Source organism: Panthera tigris, chromosome A2, assembly GCF_018350195.1.
Source record: "Panthera tigris isolate Pti1 chromosome A2, P.tigris_Pti1_mat1.1, whole genome shotgun sequence".
Lineage (NCBI taxonomy): Eukaryota > Metazoa > Chordata > Mammalia > Carnivora > Felidae > Panthera > Panthera tigris.
Window position 1 is genome coordinate 76,553,028 of NC_056661.1, and position 15,576 is coordinate 76,568,603.

Below are 15,576 nucleotides of genomic sequence, written 5' to 3' on the forward strand. Positions count from 1 at the left end.
GTTCAAAACCTTGCTTTGGCACTTAATAAATGTGTGACCATGGACAAGTTATTTCACCTTTGTGTGCTTCACTTTTATCCGTAAAGGAGGAGTATTAATATGTACCTACATGGTGTTATTTTGAGGATGAAGTGAGTTAGAAAAATGCTTAGAACAATTCCTGGCACATATTTAGTGCCTCTAATAAAATTCACAGTTAGAAAATTGTTAATTAACAAAAACATCAATACCACCAGAGTAAGTAATAGTAGAAGTAGGCTTGAATGCTTTCCTTATATTTGGCTTTCTTTGAAACTCTTTTCAGTGCAAGCATAATAGAATAATAATAACAGGGAATTTTTATTTTTATAAGTCTTACTATTTTTGATTGGCCAAGTCTTTTGTGAATTTTCCTCCTCTCTTGATTGAATTAAACTACATCTTATAAATATGGAATTTTCCTTAAATTTGTTTATTTAAGTAATCTCCACATTTAGCATAAAACTCAAACTCACGATCCCAAGATCAAGAGTCCCAGGTGCACAAAGTATGGAATGTTAATAATCACGTTTTACATTGTCACTCGTGATTAGTATTATTAATCATTGCACATCAAAAGAAAACTAGGTGATTTTCCCTATGTTGATTGAACTCTTGAGGAGGAAGGATATGTTTTTTTGTGATACAATATTTAATGCTTCCCCCAGTGCTGCTTATGAACTCAGAGGTATTCACTTACTGTCAGTAGGTACATTGTTTCCCAGACGTCATGATGAAGAACTTAGTATTTGGGGGAATAATAGTTTGTTGCTTGAATATTTAAGATAGATATCAGACTATGTTCTTGGGAAAGCTAAGAAGCTCTAAGTACTGACCACTTACTATTAGAAATTATTTTTAATCTCATTTTAGGTGTTTCTGGAAGCAAATAAATAATATCCTGTATTAATGGTGATTTTTAAAAAATAAGTGGTAAATGATTTTTTTCATTTGTAAAACCCGTAAGAATGGCATGGTAGTACACTGATTGTGAGTCTATATAGGTGTAGATGAATCCTGTCAGCAGAAGTATTTCTTTTTCTTATATTCTTATATGCATTTTGGTCCATAATGTGCTTGTTTTCCCCAAAAAGCTTTTCAGCGATTATAGCATTTAAAATATACTGTTAGACTGAGTTAGAATGACTGTCCATTAGATGAGTGTTTGAAGTACAAAGGCAGCCTTCTCGGAGTTCCTGTGATAATCTAAGAATCTTCTCCAGATTATTTGAACATAAAACGTCAAAGTCTGAATTAGTATTCATTTTGGCATGATGTGTATTTCTAAACACCTATTAGAATGTTGAGATGCTGAAAAGTGTGATATGTTTTGGAAAACAAGTGTTATACCAACTTCTACTTCATCTAATTTTTCCCCCAAATATTGAAGATTTTTGCCACCTAAGTAGTTTGGAATTACATTTATTGAACCTATTTTATTAAAAGTCCCCTCTTATTCATTTTTCATTCATTTAATCATTTATTTTTTTATTAAACTTTTTTTTGTTTTGTTTTTTTAGCATTTATTCATTTTTTTGAGAGACCAAGACAAAGCATGAGCAGGGGAGGGGCAGAGAGAGAGGGAGACATAGAACCTGAAGCAGGCACTAGGCTCTGAGCTTGACAGCTCAGAACCTGATGCGGGGCTTGAACTCACAAACCATGAGATCATGACCTGAGCTGAAGTCGGCTGCTTAACCAGCTAAGCCACTCAGGTGCCCCTCATTTATTCATTGAAATATTAGTTGAGAATTTGCTAGGTTCCAGACAGCTCTGACAGAGTCTTTGTTCTTATGGAATTTAGAAGTATATTTAATTAACCCTATTTTATTAAAAAGAGATACCCTCATTCCCTCATTCATTTGTCCACTCAAACAGTAATTTAGAACTTGTTTAGGTACCAGGCACCTGTGAACAGACAAAGTCACTGTTCTTATGGGACTTATGTTCTAATATGGAGAAGCAGACAAAGAAAATAGACAAATTCAGATAATTGTAAGTCCTACAAAGAAAATAAATGGATGATGGTATGGAGGAAGGGGAGTCCCTTATTAGGATGGTCAGGGGGCGCCTGGGTGGCTTGGTCGGTTAAGCGTCCGACTTCGGCTCAGATCATGATCTCACGGTCCATGGGTTCGAGCCCCGCGTCAGGCTCTGTGCTGACAGCTCAGAGCCTGGAGCCTGTTTCAGATTCTGTGTCTCCCTCTCTCTCTGCCCCTCCCCTGTTCATGCTCTGTCTCTCTCTGTCTCAAAAATAAATAAACGTTAAAAAAAAAAAAAAAAAAAAAGGATGGTCAGGGAAGGCCCTTTTGAGAGTATGATGTTTGAACCGAGCCTTGAATGATAGAAACAACCACCACATACAAATCTGGGGAGAAGAGTGTTGAAAGTTGAGAGAGGAATAAATGGGGAGGTAGGAATGAGCTTGGGATGTACAAGGGGCAGAGAGAAGGCCCATATGAGTGGAGTTTAATGAGTGGGGAAGAGAATCGTACGTGAGGTTCTTAGAAAGGAATTTTGATTTTCGTTTTAAGTGCAGTAGTAAACCATTGGAGGGTTTTTATTAGGGACATGATGTAATGAGATTAATGCTATAAAAGTTTTCTCTGGTGGTTCTATAGGAAAGTAACAGTAAAATCAGGGGTACCAATTTAGAAGATGCTAGAAGAGTAGAGTTGATGGTGCATTGGATTAGAGTGGTAGATGGAAAGACAGGGAAGTGGGTGGGATAAAATGGGGGCAGAGCTGATAGAATTTATTGATGGGAGATGAAAGGGCTGAGGGAAAGAAGTCACCAAGTTTGATTCCTTATTTTTTAGTCTGAAAAATTGGATGGATGATGGTATGGGTAACTGAGCTGGGTTAGAATGGAGAAGATTGTGACTTTGATAGGGTGGGGAGGGCAGAAGTTATCTTGGACGTCTTAAATTTGACATAAGAAAGTTGAGGGGCCAGGTGTGTGTGTGTGTGTGTGTGTGTGTGTGTGTGTATACACACATAACTGTGTATATGTGTGTGTATATTTGCATGTATATATTTGTGTATGTATATGCATGTATACATCTGTATACATATATATGTGTGCACACACACGCAGATAGAAAATCTCTGTAGACATTTGTACATATGTATGGATATGTGTGTATAAAATCGGTATTTTATTGAATAGATAGTATTTAAAACATTGGGGTTGGGTGAATTTCCTAAGAGATATGTAGATAGAGAAGAGAAAATGAGGATTAAATCTTGGAGTAGAACTCAAACAGAGGAGGAGTAGGAGCAGCTAATGTAATAAGAAGAAACCTAGGGAGTGTGATGACTTGGAAGCCTAGAGAAAAGAAATGTTTTAGGGAGGGAGTGGTTTAACTGTGTTGTGAATTTCTGGGGCGCCTGGGTGGCTCAGTCGGTTAAGCATCCGACTTTGGCTCAGGTCATGATCTCACTGCTTGTGAGTTCGAGCCCCGCGTTGGGCTCTGTGCTTACAGCTCAGAGCCTGGAACCTGCTTCGGATTCTGTGTCCCGCTCTCTCTCTGCCCCTCCCTCGCTCATACTCTGTCTCTCTCTACAATAAATAAAACATTAAAAAAAAAACTGTTGTGAATTTCTGAGAATTGGGACAAGATAAAGACAGAACTGACAATAGAATTTGGCATGTTGGAGATTTCTGGTGACCTTGATAAGATGTGTTTTGGTCGAGTATTATGAAAGTCTGTTGGAGAGTGGGTGGTGGAGAGAATAAGGAAGTGTTGATAACAAGGGCAGCTTATTCCTGGAGGTTTAAGATCAGTAAGACAGAAAACCAGCGGAAAAATGAGAATCCTCGGGTCCAGATGGGATTCTGTTGGACTGAACCATATTAAAGCATATTTGTATGCTGGTAATGCTTATTCTAGTATTACTTCATCTAATACATGACAGCATTCTGTACCTAGGTTTATTTAGAATATTATGTTTTAAAACTAAACGTAGAAACTGAGTTTTAAAGAATGGAGTTCAAAATAATTAAAACTGTAATATTGAAAAGCTTATTTTTAGGTCCATAAAGTAGTAAAATTTAAGATCCTTCTTCATGAAAATATTTCTACAGTTTTGTTAAAAAGTTCTTTATTACTTTGTGTATATTGAGAGTTAAAGGCAATGCTGTCCTTGCTGTCCATGTGTATTATTTATCTAGTTTATAATTAATTTAACAAATATTGCCATCGGAAGTAGTCTGCATTAGGCTCAGGTCATGCAGTACTGAATGAAAAGTATACTTTCCCTAATGCCCAGGAATTTATAGTTAGTAAAACATCAAACAGATATACAGCTGGATATATAATTACCTAATGTGATTAGTGCCATGAAGGAAATGTATGCTGTAGAAGAAAATAACGAGAGAATCTAAGTTAGATGGGGGATCTTTTAGTACTTGTGCCTGTTAGGGCGAGGTTTGACAAACAGTAGGTGTTTATCCAGTAGGACCTTGAGGGTGGGGTTGGATGTTGGAGAGAAAGTACACCATTTCCAGATAGTACAGGGCTTTGTAAACCAAGCTGTGGACTTCAGTTTTGACATGGGAGAAAAGGGGAGACCAAGGAAAAGTTTTAACAGGGAATATTGTATACAATTTGCACCTTTAAAGATCACTTAGTCTTCTTCTTTTGTAGTTATAGATAAAATGCACATTAACACGAAACTTCACCATTTTAAAGTATGTAATTTAGCAGCATTAATTACATTTACGATGTTGTGCAGCCATTACTGTGTAGTTTCAGAACTTTTTCATCACCCCAAGTGGAAAACCCTATGCTCCTTAAACAGTCACTCTGCATTCCTTGTCACACTTATTTAGTGGAACAAGGATTCGAAGGGGGGGAATAGTTAGAGGCTTTAACAATAGTACAGGTAAAAGATACTGATTGGTTGCTTAGGTTATGATGGTGGCAGGAAAAATTGAAATTTTTCTGTATGTATGTATGAATTTTTTTCTTCTAATATAATTCTTTTGCCCTATTGGAGCCCTTGGAACTTTGTAAAGTAATGGAAATTATTGTGTTTTCCTAGGCGTTCTTCAGATGATGCAGACAAGAATTGGCGCTTTACAGGGAGCTGTTGATAGGTACTGTTGCTCATTTTGTAAACAAGTGGAAGGGAAAGAAGTTTAACCATTGATATTTGAAGATGATTTTATTGTTACTCCTCTCTTTATTTTTCCTTTAGGATGAAAGCAAAAATTGTGGAGCCGTACAATAAAATAGTAGCCCGCACTGCACAACTTGCAAGACTTCAGGTGGGTTGTCACTTTTCAGTTTTTAATACTCTGTATTATTGATTTTGTTTATATAAGTGAACACATTTCAAGAGAACGAGTTCTGAGGAAATAGGGGAATATGAGAGAAAAGGGGAGAAATACTAAAGAGCTTTAAAATAAGATAGGCAATTTAAAAAATAAAAACCTATTCAAGTGAATTATTTTCATTCTTAATACTACAGTGTATAATCATTTACTAATTTATTAATATTCACAACTATTTTTTCAGTAGAGAGCAGAAAGAAACCCAGCATTTATGCCAAATGTAAGGAACCCATACCTATAAGTTGTTCTAATAGGAGTGCTTATGTATTATAGGAGAAATTCAGTTTTGGACCAGAATTTTGTTATTTTTATGGCCATTATTTTTCCAGACATTTTTTCTTTTTTTTTTTTTTTTAATTTTTTTTTAACACTTATTTATTTTTGAGACAGGGAGAGACAGAGCATGAACAGGGGAGGGTCAGAGAGAGGGAGACACAGAATCTGAAACAGGCTCCAGGCTCTGAGCTGTCAGCACAGAGCCCGACGCGGGACTCGAACTCACGGACCGAGAGATCATGACCTGAGCCGAAGTCGGCCGCTTAATTGACTGAGCCACCCAGGCGCCCCCCCAGATATTTTTTCTATTCCTCCCCTTTCCTTCTGGATTACAGTTACAAATCTATTAGGTATCTTTGGGATGTCTCACAGACAACTGGATTCTCTGTTCATTTTTTCCCACTCATGTTTACCCCATGTGTTTTGTTTTGGATAATTTCCATTGCTTTGTCTTCACGTTCACTGATTGTTTCTTCTGTACTGTTTGATCGACCCCTAATCTCATTCAGTGTATTTTTCATTTCAGACATTTTTGTTTTAATCTCAAGAAGTTTGATTTGGATCTTTTCTATACTTTCCATTAATCTGCTTAACCTTTTGGACATATGGAATACTGTTAAAATAACTGTTTTAATGTCTGCTAATTTATAGAATGTGCCAGTCATACCACAGTGCAGTTTTAGAAGATTTCCACCACCACAGAAAGATCCCTCCTGTTTGCCATTGTCTTCTTTCATTTGGACTACTGTAATGGAATATCATAGACTGGGTGGTTTATGAACTGTAGAAATTTCTTTCTCACAGTTCTAGAGGCTGGACGTCTGAATCAGGGTACCAGGCTGCTCATGTCCTGGACAGGGCCCTCTTTTGGGCTGCAGATAGTCCTTTTCTTTTCTTTTTCAATTTTTTAGTTTTTTTTTTTTTTTTTTTAATTTTAATGTTTATTTATTATTGAGAGACAGAGAGAGAGCATGAGGATGGGAGGGGCAGAGAGAGGAGGAGACACAGAATCCCAAGCAGGCTCCAGGCTCCAAGCTGTCAGCACAGAGCCCGACACGGGGCTCGAACCCGCAAACCACAAGATCATGACCTGAGTTGAAGCCGGATGCTCAACCGACTGAGCCACCCAGGCGCCCCTCTTTTTCAATTTTTTAAATTGTCTTTAATTTTAATTTTAGTATAGTTAACATACAGTGTTCTATTAGTTTCAGGTGTACAGTTGAGTGATTCAACAATTAAATATGTTACTCATCATGATTACATAGTCATTTTCTATTGTATCCTCAAATGGCAGACAAGGCTAGAGAGATCTCTGGGGTCCCTTTTATGAGGACACTAATCCCATTCATGAGGGGTTCACTTTCATGACCTAATCACCTCTCAAAGGCCTCACTTGCTAATATTATCACACCGAGGGGTTAGGATTTCAACACATGAATTTTTTTTTTTTTTTATCATTTTGTTTTTTTTCCCCACCCATCATGTTAAGTGTACTCTTTAATCCCCATCACCTATTTCTCCCACCCCCCTACCCTCCTCCCCTCTGGTAGCCATCAGTTTGTTCTCTATAGTTAACAGTTATAGTTAGTTCTTGGTTTGCCTCTCTCTTTTTTTCCCTTTGCTTGTTTCTTATATTCCACGTATGAGTGAAATCACATGGCATTTGTCTTTCTCTGACTTAGTTCTCTAAACATTATACTCTAGCTCCATCCATGTTGTTGTAAAAGACGAGATTTTAAGTCTATTGCAGCTGTCAGTACTTATTCCCACCCCCCAGTTCTACGGTGTTGCTAATCTATTTTATGTCTCTATTGATTTGCCTTTTCTGGTCATTTCATCTAAATGGAATTATATAAGATATAGTCTTTTGTGTCTGGCTTCATTCACTTTGCATAATGCCTTTGAGGTACGTCTGTGTCATAGAATGTCAGTAGTTCATTCTTTTTTTTTTTTTTTTTTTTTAATTTTTTTTAATGTCTATTTTTCAGAGAGAGAGTGTAAGCTGGGAGGGGCAGAGAGAGAGAGAGAGAGAGACACAATCTGAAGTAGGCTCTAGGCTCCAAGCTGTCAGCACAGAGCCCAATGCGGGGCTCAAACTCATGAACCGTGAGATCATGACCTGAGCCAAAGTCGGATGCCCCACCGACTGAGCCACCCAGGTGTCCCCATTCTTTTTTTTTTTTCTTTAACGTTTTATTTATTTTTGAGACAGGGAGAGACAGAGCATGAACAGGGGAGGGTCAGAGGGAGACACAGAATCTGAAGCAGGCTTCAGGCTCTGAGCTGTCAGCACAGAGCCTGACGTGGGGCTCGAACTCACGGACAGCGAGATCATGACCTGAGCCGAAGTCGGCCACTTAACCGACTGAGCCACCCAGGCACCCCTCCATTCTTTTTTTTTAATTGCCGAATTCTGTTCTATTTTATGGAGCTAGCACATTTTCTTTATCTACTCACCAGTTGATGGATATTTGGATTGTTTCTCATTACTGGCTTTTGAATAATGCTACTATGAACATTTGCTTACGTGTATTTGTGTGGACCTGTGCTTTCATTTCTCTTAGGTAGGTTTCTAAAAATGGAATTGATGGGTTGTATGGTAAGTTTAATTTTTTAAAGAACTGTCATGTTGTTTTCCAAAGTGCCTATACTATTTTATATTCCCATCAGCAATATATGAGGGTTCCAGTGTCGACACATCCTTTTTTTAAATTATTTTTTTACTGTTTGTTTATTTTTGGAGAGTGAGAGCACATGTGAGTGGGTGAGGAGCAGAGAGACAAGGGGACAGAGGATCTGAAGTAGGCTCTGTGCTGACAGCAGAGAGTCCCATGTGGGGATCGAACTTAGGAACCATAAGATCATGACTTGAGTCCAAGTCAGGCGCTTAACTAACTGAGCCACCCAGGCATCCTCCAGTGTCTACACATCCTTACCAACACTTGTTATTTTCTCTTCTTTGATTATGGGCTTTCTAGTAGCCCACGAATACAGTGGTATTTCATTATAATTTTAGTTTACATTTCTTAAATGATGATTTGGGTATCTTTTCATGTGCTTATTAGTCATTAGTATAACTTTAATTTATTCAGTCTATAATATCTTTTAGGCATTTTAAAATTGGATTGTTTATCTTGTTAAGTTACAGTTTTTTTTTGTTGAAGAATAGTTGATGCACAATGTTTCATTACTTTCAGGTGTACAACATAGTGATTCAACAACTCTATACATTATGCTGTGCTCACTACAAGGGCAGCTGCCATCTGTCACAATACAATGCTATTACAGTACCACTAACTATATTCTCTATGCTGTACCTTTCATCCCTGTGACTTAGTCCATTACAGGAAGCCTGTACCTCCCACTCCCGTGTACCCATTTTGCCCATACCCCCAGCCCTCTCTTCTTTGGCAACCATCAGTGTTTTCTCTGTATTTATGGGTCTCTTTCTGATTTTTCTGTTTCTTCATTTGGTTTTTTAGATTCCACATATAATTGAAATCATATGATACTTGTCTTTCTCTGTTTGAATTATTTCACTTAACATACTACCCTCTAGGTCTATCCAACTTGTTACCAATGTCAGGATCTCATTCCTTTTTATGGCTGCATAATATCTGTGTGTGTATGTATGCACACTACCTCTTCTTTATTCATCTATCGATGGACACTTGGCTATTGAAAATGATGCTCCAGTGAACATGGGGTGAATATATTTGAAGTAGTGTTTTGTTTTCTTTGGAAAAATACCCAGTTAGGAGCTTTTCTTTTATATATTATGATACCATATGTGATTTGCCAATATTTTTTTTCCCCAGTGTATGACTTATAAATATTTCTACCAGGCTATGACTTGACTTTTATTTTTAAGTGGTGTCTTTTGAAACAGAAAAATTATAAATTTTGATCAGGTCCAAATTATCAAATTTTCTTTTATGGATTGCTGGCACCATTTCTTGAAAACAGCTTTTCTTTCCCTGTTCAGTTTTTTTGTTGCCTTCATAATACTTAATTGACTTTGTATGTGTGGGATTATTTCTGGACTCTTTACTCTCCTCAGTTGATCTAGTTTTTTGCCTTTATATTAATTGTACACTATCTTGATCACTGAAGCTTTTTAGTAAGTCTTCTATCAGCCAAATGATCTTGAAAAAAGGATACCATTTTAGTATCTGCAATCCCATCTGAACTTTAGAATGAGCTCATCAATTTCTACTAAAAAGCTGTTTATGATTTTTAAAATTTTTAAGTTATTTTTAATGTTTATTTTTGAGAGACAGAGTGAGAGTGGAGGAGGGGCAGAGAGAGAGGGAGACACAGAGTTTGAAGCAGGCTCCAGGCTCTGGGCTGTCAGCACAGAGCCCGACATGGGGCTCGAACCTGCAGACTATGAGATCATGACCTGAGCCGAAGTCGAATGCTTAACCAACTGAGCCGCCCAGGCGCCCCTGTTTAGGATATTTTTAAATATATTTTCTTAAGTTTATTTATTTTTGAGAGAGAGAGAGAAAGAGCAGGGGAAGGGCAGAGAGAAAGGGAGACACAGAATCCCAAGCAAGCTCCATGCTGTCAGCGAGTCCCCAATGTGGGGCTCATCTCATGAACCATGAGATCATGACTTGAGCTGATGTCAAGACTCTGACACTTAACCAACTGAACCACCCAAGTGCCCCTAAAAAGATGGCTAGGATTTTGACTGGAAATGTATTATATCTGTAGGTTAGTTTGGGGAGAATTGATGTATTAACAATATTGCATCTTCCATGTTATGAATATGGTATATCTACATGTACGTAGGTCTTGTTTAATTTCAGCCTCACATTTTGGTTTCAGTTTTGTTAAACTTATCTTTAAATATTTGTTTTTGTGGGGAGCCTGGGTGGCTCAGTCGGTTAAGCATCTGGGTTTGGCTCAGGTCATGATGTCGCGTTTCCGTGAGTTCAAGCCCCACATCGGGCTGTCTGCTATCTGTGTAGAGCCTGCTTCAGATCCTGTGTCTCCTCTCTCTGCCCTTCCCCTGCATTTTCTTTCTCGTTCTCAAAAATAGACATAAAAAAAAAATAGGGGCACCTGGGTGGCTCAGTCAGTTAAGTTTTCGACTTTGGCTCAGGTCATGATCTCACAGTTCATAGGTTTGAGCCCTGTATTGGGTTCTGTGCTGGCAGGTCACAGCCTGGAGCCTGCTTTGGATTCTGTGTCTCCCTCTCTCTCTGCCTCTCCCCTACTCATGCTCTGTCTCTGCCTCTCTGTCTCTCTCAAAAACAAACATTAAAAAAAATTTGGTTTTGTTACTATACTAAATTATATTTTTTAAAAATTCTATTTTTCTGTTCATTGCCATTTTATATAGAACAGGTGTTTGAAAATTGCATAAAGAAGGTTTTTTTAAAAAATATGTTCTTTTTATATTGTTAGTAGACATAGTATGACTTAATGGCAATATTGTTTGAAAGAACATAAATAAGATAATGATGGATTGATAACTGAGGAGCCCTGATCTTCCAGTAAGCCATGGGAACATCTCATGTGAGAGATACTGTGTTAGTTATGGCAGAGAATACAAAGAAGGGTGAGGAAGTACTTTTCAAAAAGTTTACATCATGGTTAAAGGAAATAAGATAACCCTACACAATGACCTAATAAAATACTAATTACATAAATGCCAAAATAAAGAAACAAGTATTTAGAGTACAAAGAAATTATATGCAGTTGGATTGCTTTATGATGTGTTTAATGCTTAAGAAATGGTATTTGAGATGGGCTTAGGAGCAGTAGGTTGTTGACAGCTTTGAAGTAAATCTTTAAGAATGAATGGATTGATGAGAGTTTTAAAGGATAGGATTTGAGTAGGCTAAGATGAGAGTAAGGAATTATAGTCAGAAAGAAGAATATAACAAATGCATGGGAGGTGGAGGCATGCAGGGCATATCCAGAGAATGGCAATGAAAGTGTGCATTAAAAGGATTACCTCAAGCCATTTCCCCTTGTCCTTCTTACATATTACTTATATCTGTCAGCCTCCTTCACTAAAGACAGACCTGGCTCAGTTATCTTTTCAGTGAAAGCCTTTACATGATAGTTTCTAGCTTTAGTACCGATAGTAATCCACCCATCTATCCATCATTCTGTCCTCACTCTTCTTTGACTTTCTTAACTCCAGTTATGATCTTCATCGACCCCCATGACTGTACAGTTCACCTATGAAATCTTAAACTCTTAAATTCCATTTTCTGTTTTACACCTCCCCTGATTTTCCAGCTTTCTCAGTACCTTACCCCAGACTCATAGTTTTTTATAGCTTTATTGAGCTATAATTCACCTAAGTGTGGAACTAAATTTTCTCCACTTCCTACCCCCTAACTCTCCAAATTTGATGTGTAACTGTACATTTGTCTTCCTAATATTGCTTCTTTCTAAATCTTACTCAAGCTTTTCACTAAGCTATATATAAACTATAGTTACTTTTTTTTTTTTTTTTTTTGTCTGAAATTATCTTTAATTTTTGCAGGTAAGTTAGAGTTGCTGTCCAGGAAACATTTTTTCTTTAAGTTCATTTATTTTGATAGAGAAAGTGCGAGCAGGGGAGGGGCAGAGAGAGGGGGAGAGAAAGAATGCCAAGCAGGCTCCATGCTGTCAGTACAGAGCCCGACATGGGACCCCATCTCATGACCAGGTGATCATGACCTGAGCTGAAATCAAGAGTTGGACACTTAATTGGCCAAGCCACCCAGGCACCCCATCTTAATCATTTTTAAGTGTACTGCTAACCATATTCATATTGTTGTGTAACAGACCTCCAGAACTTTCTCATCTTACAAAACTGAAACTCTTTATGCCCTAAGTGTGAATTTCTCTTTCTCCCTCCTGTCTTCCTTATTGGCACCTACCTTTCTGCTTTCTGTCTCTATGATTTTGACTATTTAGCTATTTCATATAAGCAGAGCATATAGTATTTGTCCTTTTGGTTTATTTCATTTAGCATAATATCCTTGAGGTTCACCTGTATTTGAGTACACGTACTAAAGAAGGATTTCCTTCTTTAAGACTGCATAATATTCTATTGTATGGATATACCACATTTTCTTTTTTCATGAATCCATTGAAGCAACATTAGGGTTGCTTCCCCTCTTGGCTGTTATGAAGAGTGCTGCAGTGAACATGGGTGTGCAAATATCTCTTGAGATCCATCCTGCTTTGAGTTGCTTGGGAGATACCAGATCATATGGGTAATTCTATTTTGAAATTTTTTGGATCCTCCATACTGTTTTCATTAGTGGCTGAAACCATTCTGCATTCCCACCAGTAGTGCCCAGGGTTTCCAACTTTTCTACATCTTTGTCAGCGCTTGTTATTTTCTGTTCTTTTGATATCAGCCATGCTAGTGGGTAAGAGGTGATATCTCTCAGTGGTTTTGATTTGTATTTCTCCTATGATGAGTGATGTTGAGCATCTTTCCATATGCTTGTTGGCCTAGGTATATCCTAGGAATGGGATTGCTAGGGCTATAGGATTTTTTATCTTTAGCTTTATTATGTAAAGTCCAACTATTTTCCCACATAATTCTGTCCTGCACACTGACAGTATAGAGTTGGTATTAGTTTGTATCATTGCCAACATTTATTGTTGTCAGACTTGCTAATTTTTGCCAATATTTCGGTGCATTTTTCAGGGAATTAATTACTAAAGAGGCTGAATACCTGAGATGTGTCCTCTATTGTATGTTTCAAATATCCCTTTGTGGTTTTTTTTTCTTTATTGATAATATCTGGATGGATAGAAGTAAAATTTACCATTTTTTTCTTTTAGGGTTAGTGTTTTTCTGTCTTGATTAAGAGAACATTCCCTACCCTGGGGTCATGAAGATCTTCTATATTGCTCTGTGTCATATGTTTTTGTATTTAATATACCTGAAATTATTTCTAAGTTTACGTTTTTCTGAAATGTCTAATCTGTTGTTACTTCCATCCTGTGTTTTCTATTTTACATAATGTATTTTTTAATCTCTAATGTTTTTGTCTTTTTATATCTTTCCTTTCTATAATGAAGTTTTCTTTTGAACATACAGAGTATATTAAAATATTTTTTTTAATATTTATTCATTCTGAGAGATAGTGGGGGAGAGAGAATCTTAAGCAGGCTTCTCACCCAGCTCAGAGCCTGACATGGGGCTTGATCTCAGGACCATGAAATCATGACCTGAGCTGAAATCAGGACTCAGCCACCAAGGTGCCCTGAACATATAGGTATATTTAGAATAGGTATTTTAGTATTTCAGTCTTCATTATTTCTTCATCAGTCATTATTGACTGACCTTTCTTCTTGTTATGGGTTTTATTTTTTCACTTATGCACTTGCCTGGTAAGTGAGAACTGGTTTTAATTCTTTGTTAGAGCAGGTCCAGAGCAGCTTTTAGTCCGGGACTAGTTTATATGTTAGCCCTAATTATTCACTGCTAGGTCTTAATGCTGTGGGCTCTGTGAAGTGTTTCAGTAATTCTTTCCCTGAGTTTCCTCCTACATATGTACATGTTGGTGCTTGAGTCCGTCCTTCTGCAGATATCCACAACCTCTCCTTCCTGTCCAGTTTCTGTCCATAAACTCTAGCCTTTTTGGTTCTCCTGAAGTCACATCTCTGTTTTCTCATTGTAGAGAGACCGTCATGTTGTTTCTCTTTCCTTTCCCTTTACTGGGGCCTGAAAATTGTCTCTCAGCAGTAAACTAGGGTAGTTAAGTTCATTTTCTTCTTCTTTTTTTCTTTTTCTAAACCATTTTCTTTTTTCTTCTTTTGAGAGAGAGGGTGAGCTGGGAAAGGGCGGGGAGGAGGACAGAGGCTCCAAAGCGGGCTCTGTACTGACAGGCTGACAGCAGCAATCCCGATGTGGGTCTCCAACTCATGAACCATGAGATCATGACCTGACCTGAAGTCAGACACTCAACTGACTGAACCACCAAGGTACCCCTAAAAGATTTTATTTTTAAGTAATTTCTGTATCCAACATGGGGTTCAAACCCACAACCTCTGGATCAAGAGTCACATGCTGCACCGACTGAGCCAGCCATCTGTCCCAAGTTCATTCATTTTGTTAATCCTGGGGATGATAGTTCTGTGCTGTCTGTTCAGTGTCTGAAAACGATTTCATGCATTTTGTTCAGCTTTCTAGTTGTTCACCATGGGAGTGTAAATCCAGCCTGTCATCCCATCATGTTAGAAGTTACTTTCAGTTTTAAAAACTGAGTTGTAGGTCATATGCTATAAAATTTACCACTTTAAACTGTATTTTTAAGCGTAAAATGAGTAGTTTTTACTGTAGTCACAGGGTTGTGCAATCAGCACATCTAACGTCAAAAGATTTTCATTACCCCAAAGAAAAACTTGATGCCCATTAGTAGTCACTCCCTCTTATTTATTCCCCCACCAACTTTCTAATATGCCGTATGTCTCTATGGAGTTGCCTGTGGTGGACATTTCATACAAATGTATCATACATTGTGTGGCATTTTTTTTGTCTGGCTTCTTTCATTCAGCATAATGCTTTCAAGGTTCCTCTTGTAGTATGTTTCAATACTTCTTTCCTTTTTATGACCAAATAATACTACATTGTATGGATATACTGCATTTTTGTTTATCCATTCAATTTGTTTTCCTGTTGCTTGATGAATATTTGGGTTATTTCCGCTTTTTGACCCTGATGAGTAACAGCTGTTATGAATATTTTTGTACAAGTTTTTGTGTGGAAATTTTTCAAGTATCTTGGGTGTTTACTTGAGAATATTTATGCTAGGTCATACGCTAATTCTGTTTAACATTTTGATGTATGAAATTAATATGGTACAAACTTAAACTTATACAGTAATATATGTCAATTATATCTCAGTCTCTGGAAAAAGAGACTTTTTTTGAAGAATGCCAGACTGTTTTCCAAAGCAGCTGTACCATTTTCCATT

General features: G+C 37.5%; 1 protein-coding gene across 1 annotated transcript in view; it reads left to right on the forward strand.

The window, feature by feature from the left end:
- The window catches only part of COG5 (component of oligomeric golgi complex 5), a 312,502-nt gene that overhangs the window by 9,156 nt on the left and 287,770 nt on the right, over positions 1-15,576 (forward strand). Inside the window, exons 4-5 of the mRNA XM_007083949.3 lie at positions 5,065-5,119; positions 5,221-5,290. Of these exons, the coding sequence (XP_007084011.2) occupies positions 5,065-5,119; positions 5,221-5,290 (125 nt within the window). The remainder of the gene's footprint in view (positions 1-5,064; positions 5,120-5,220; positions 5,291-15,576) is intronic.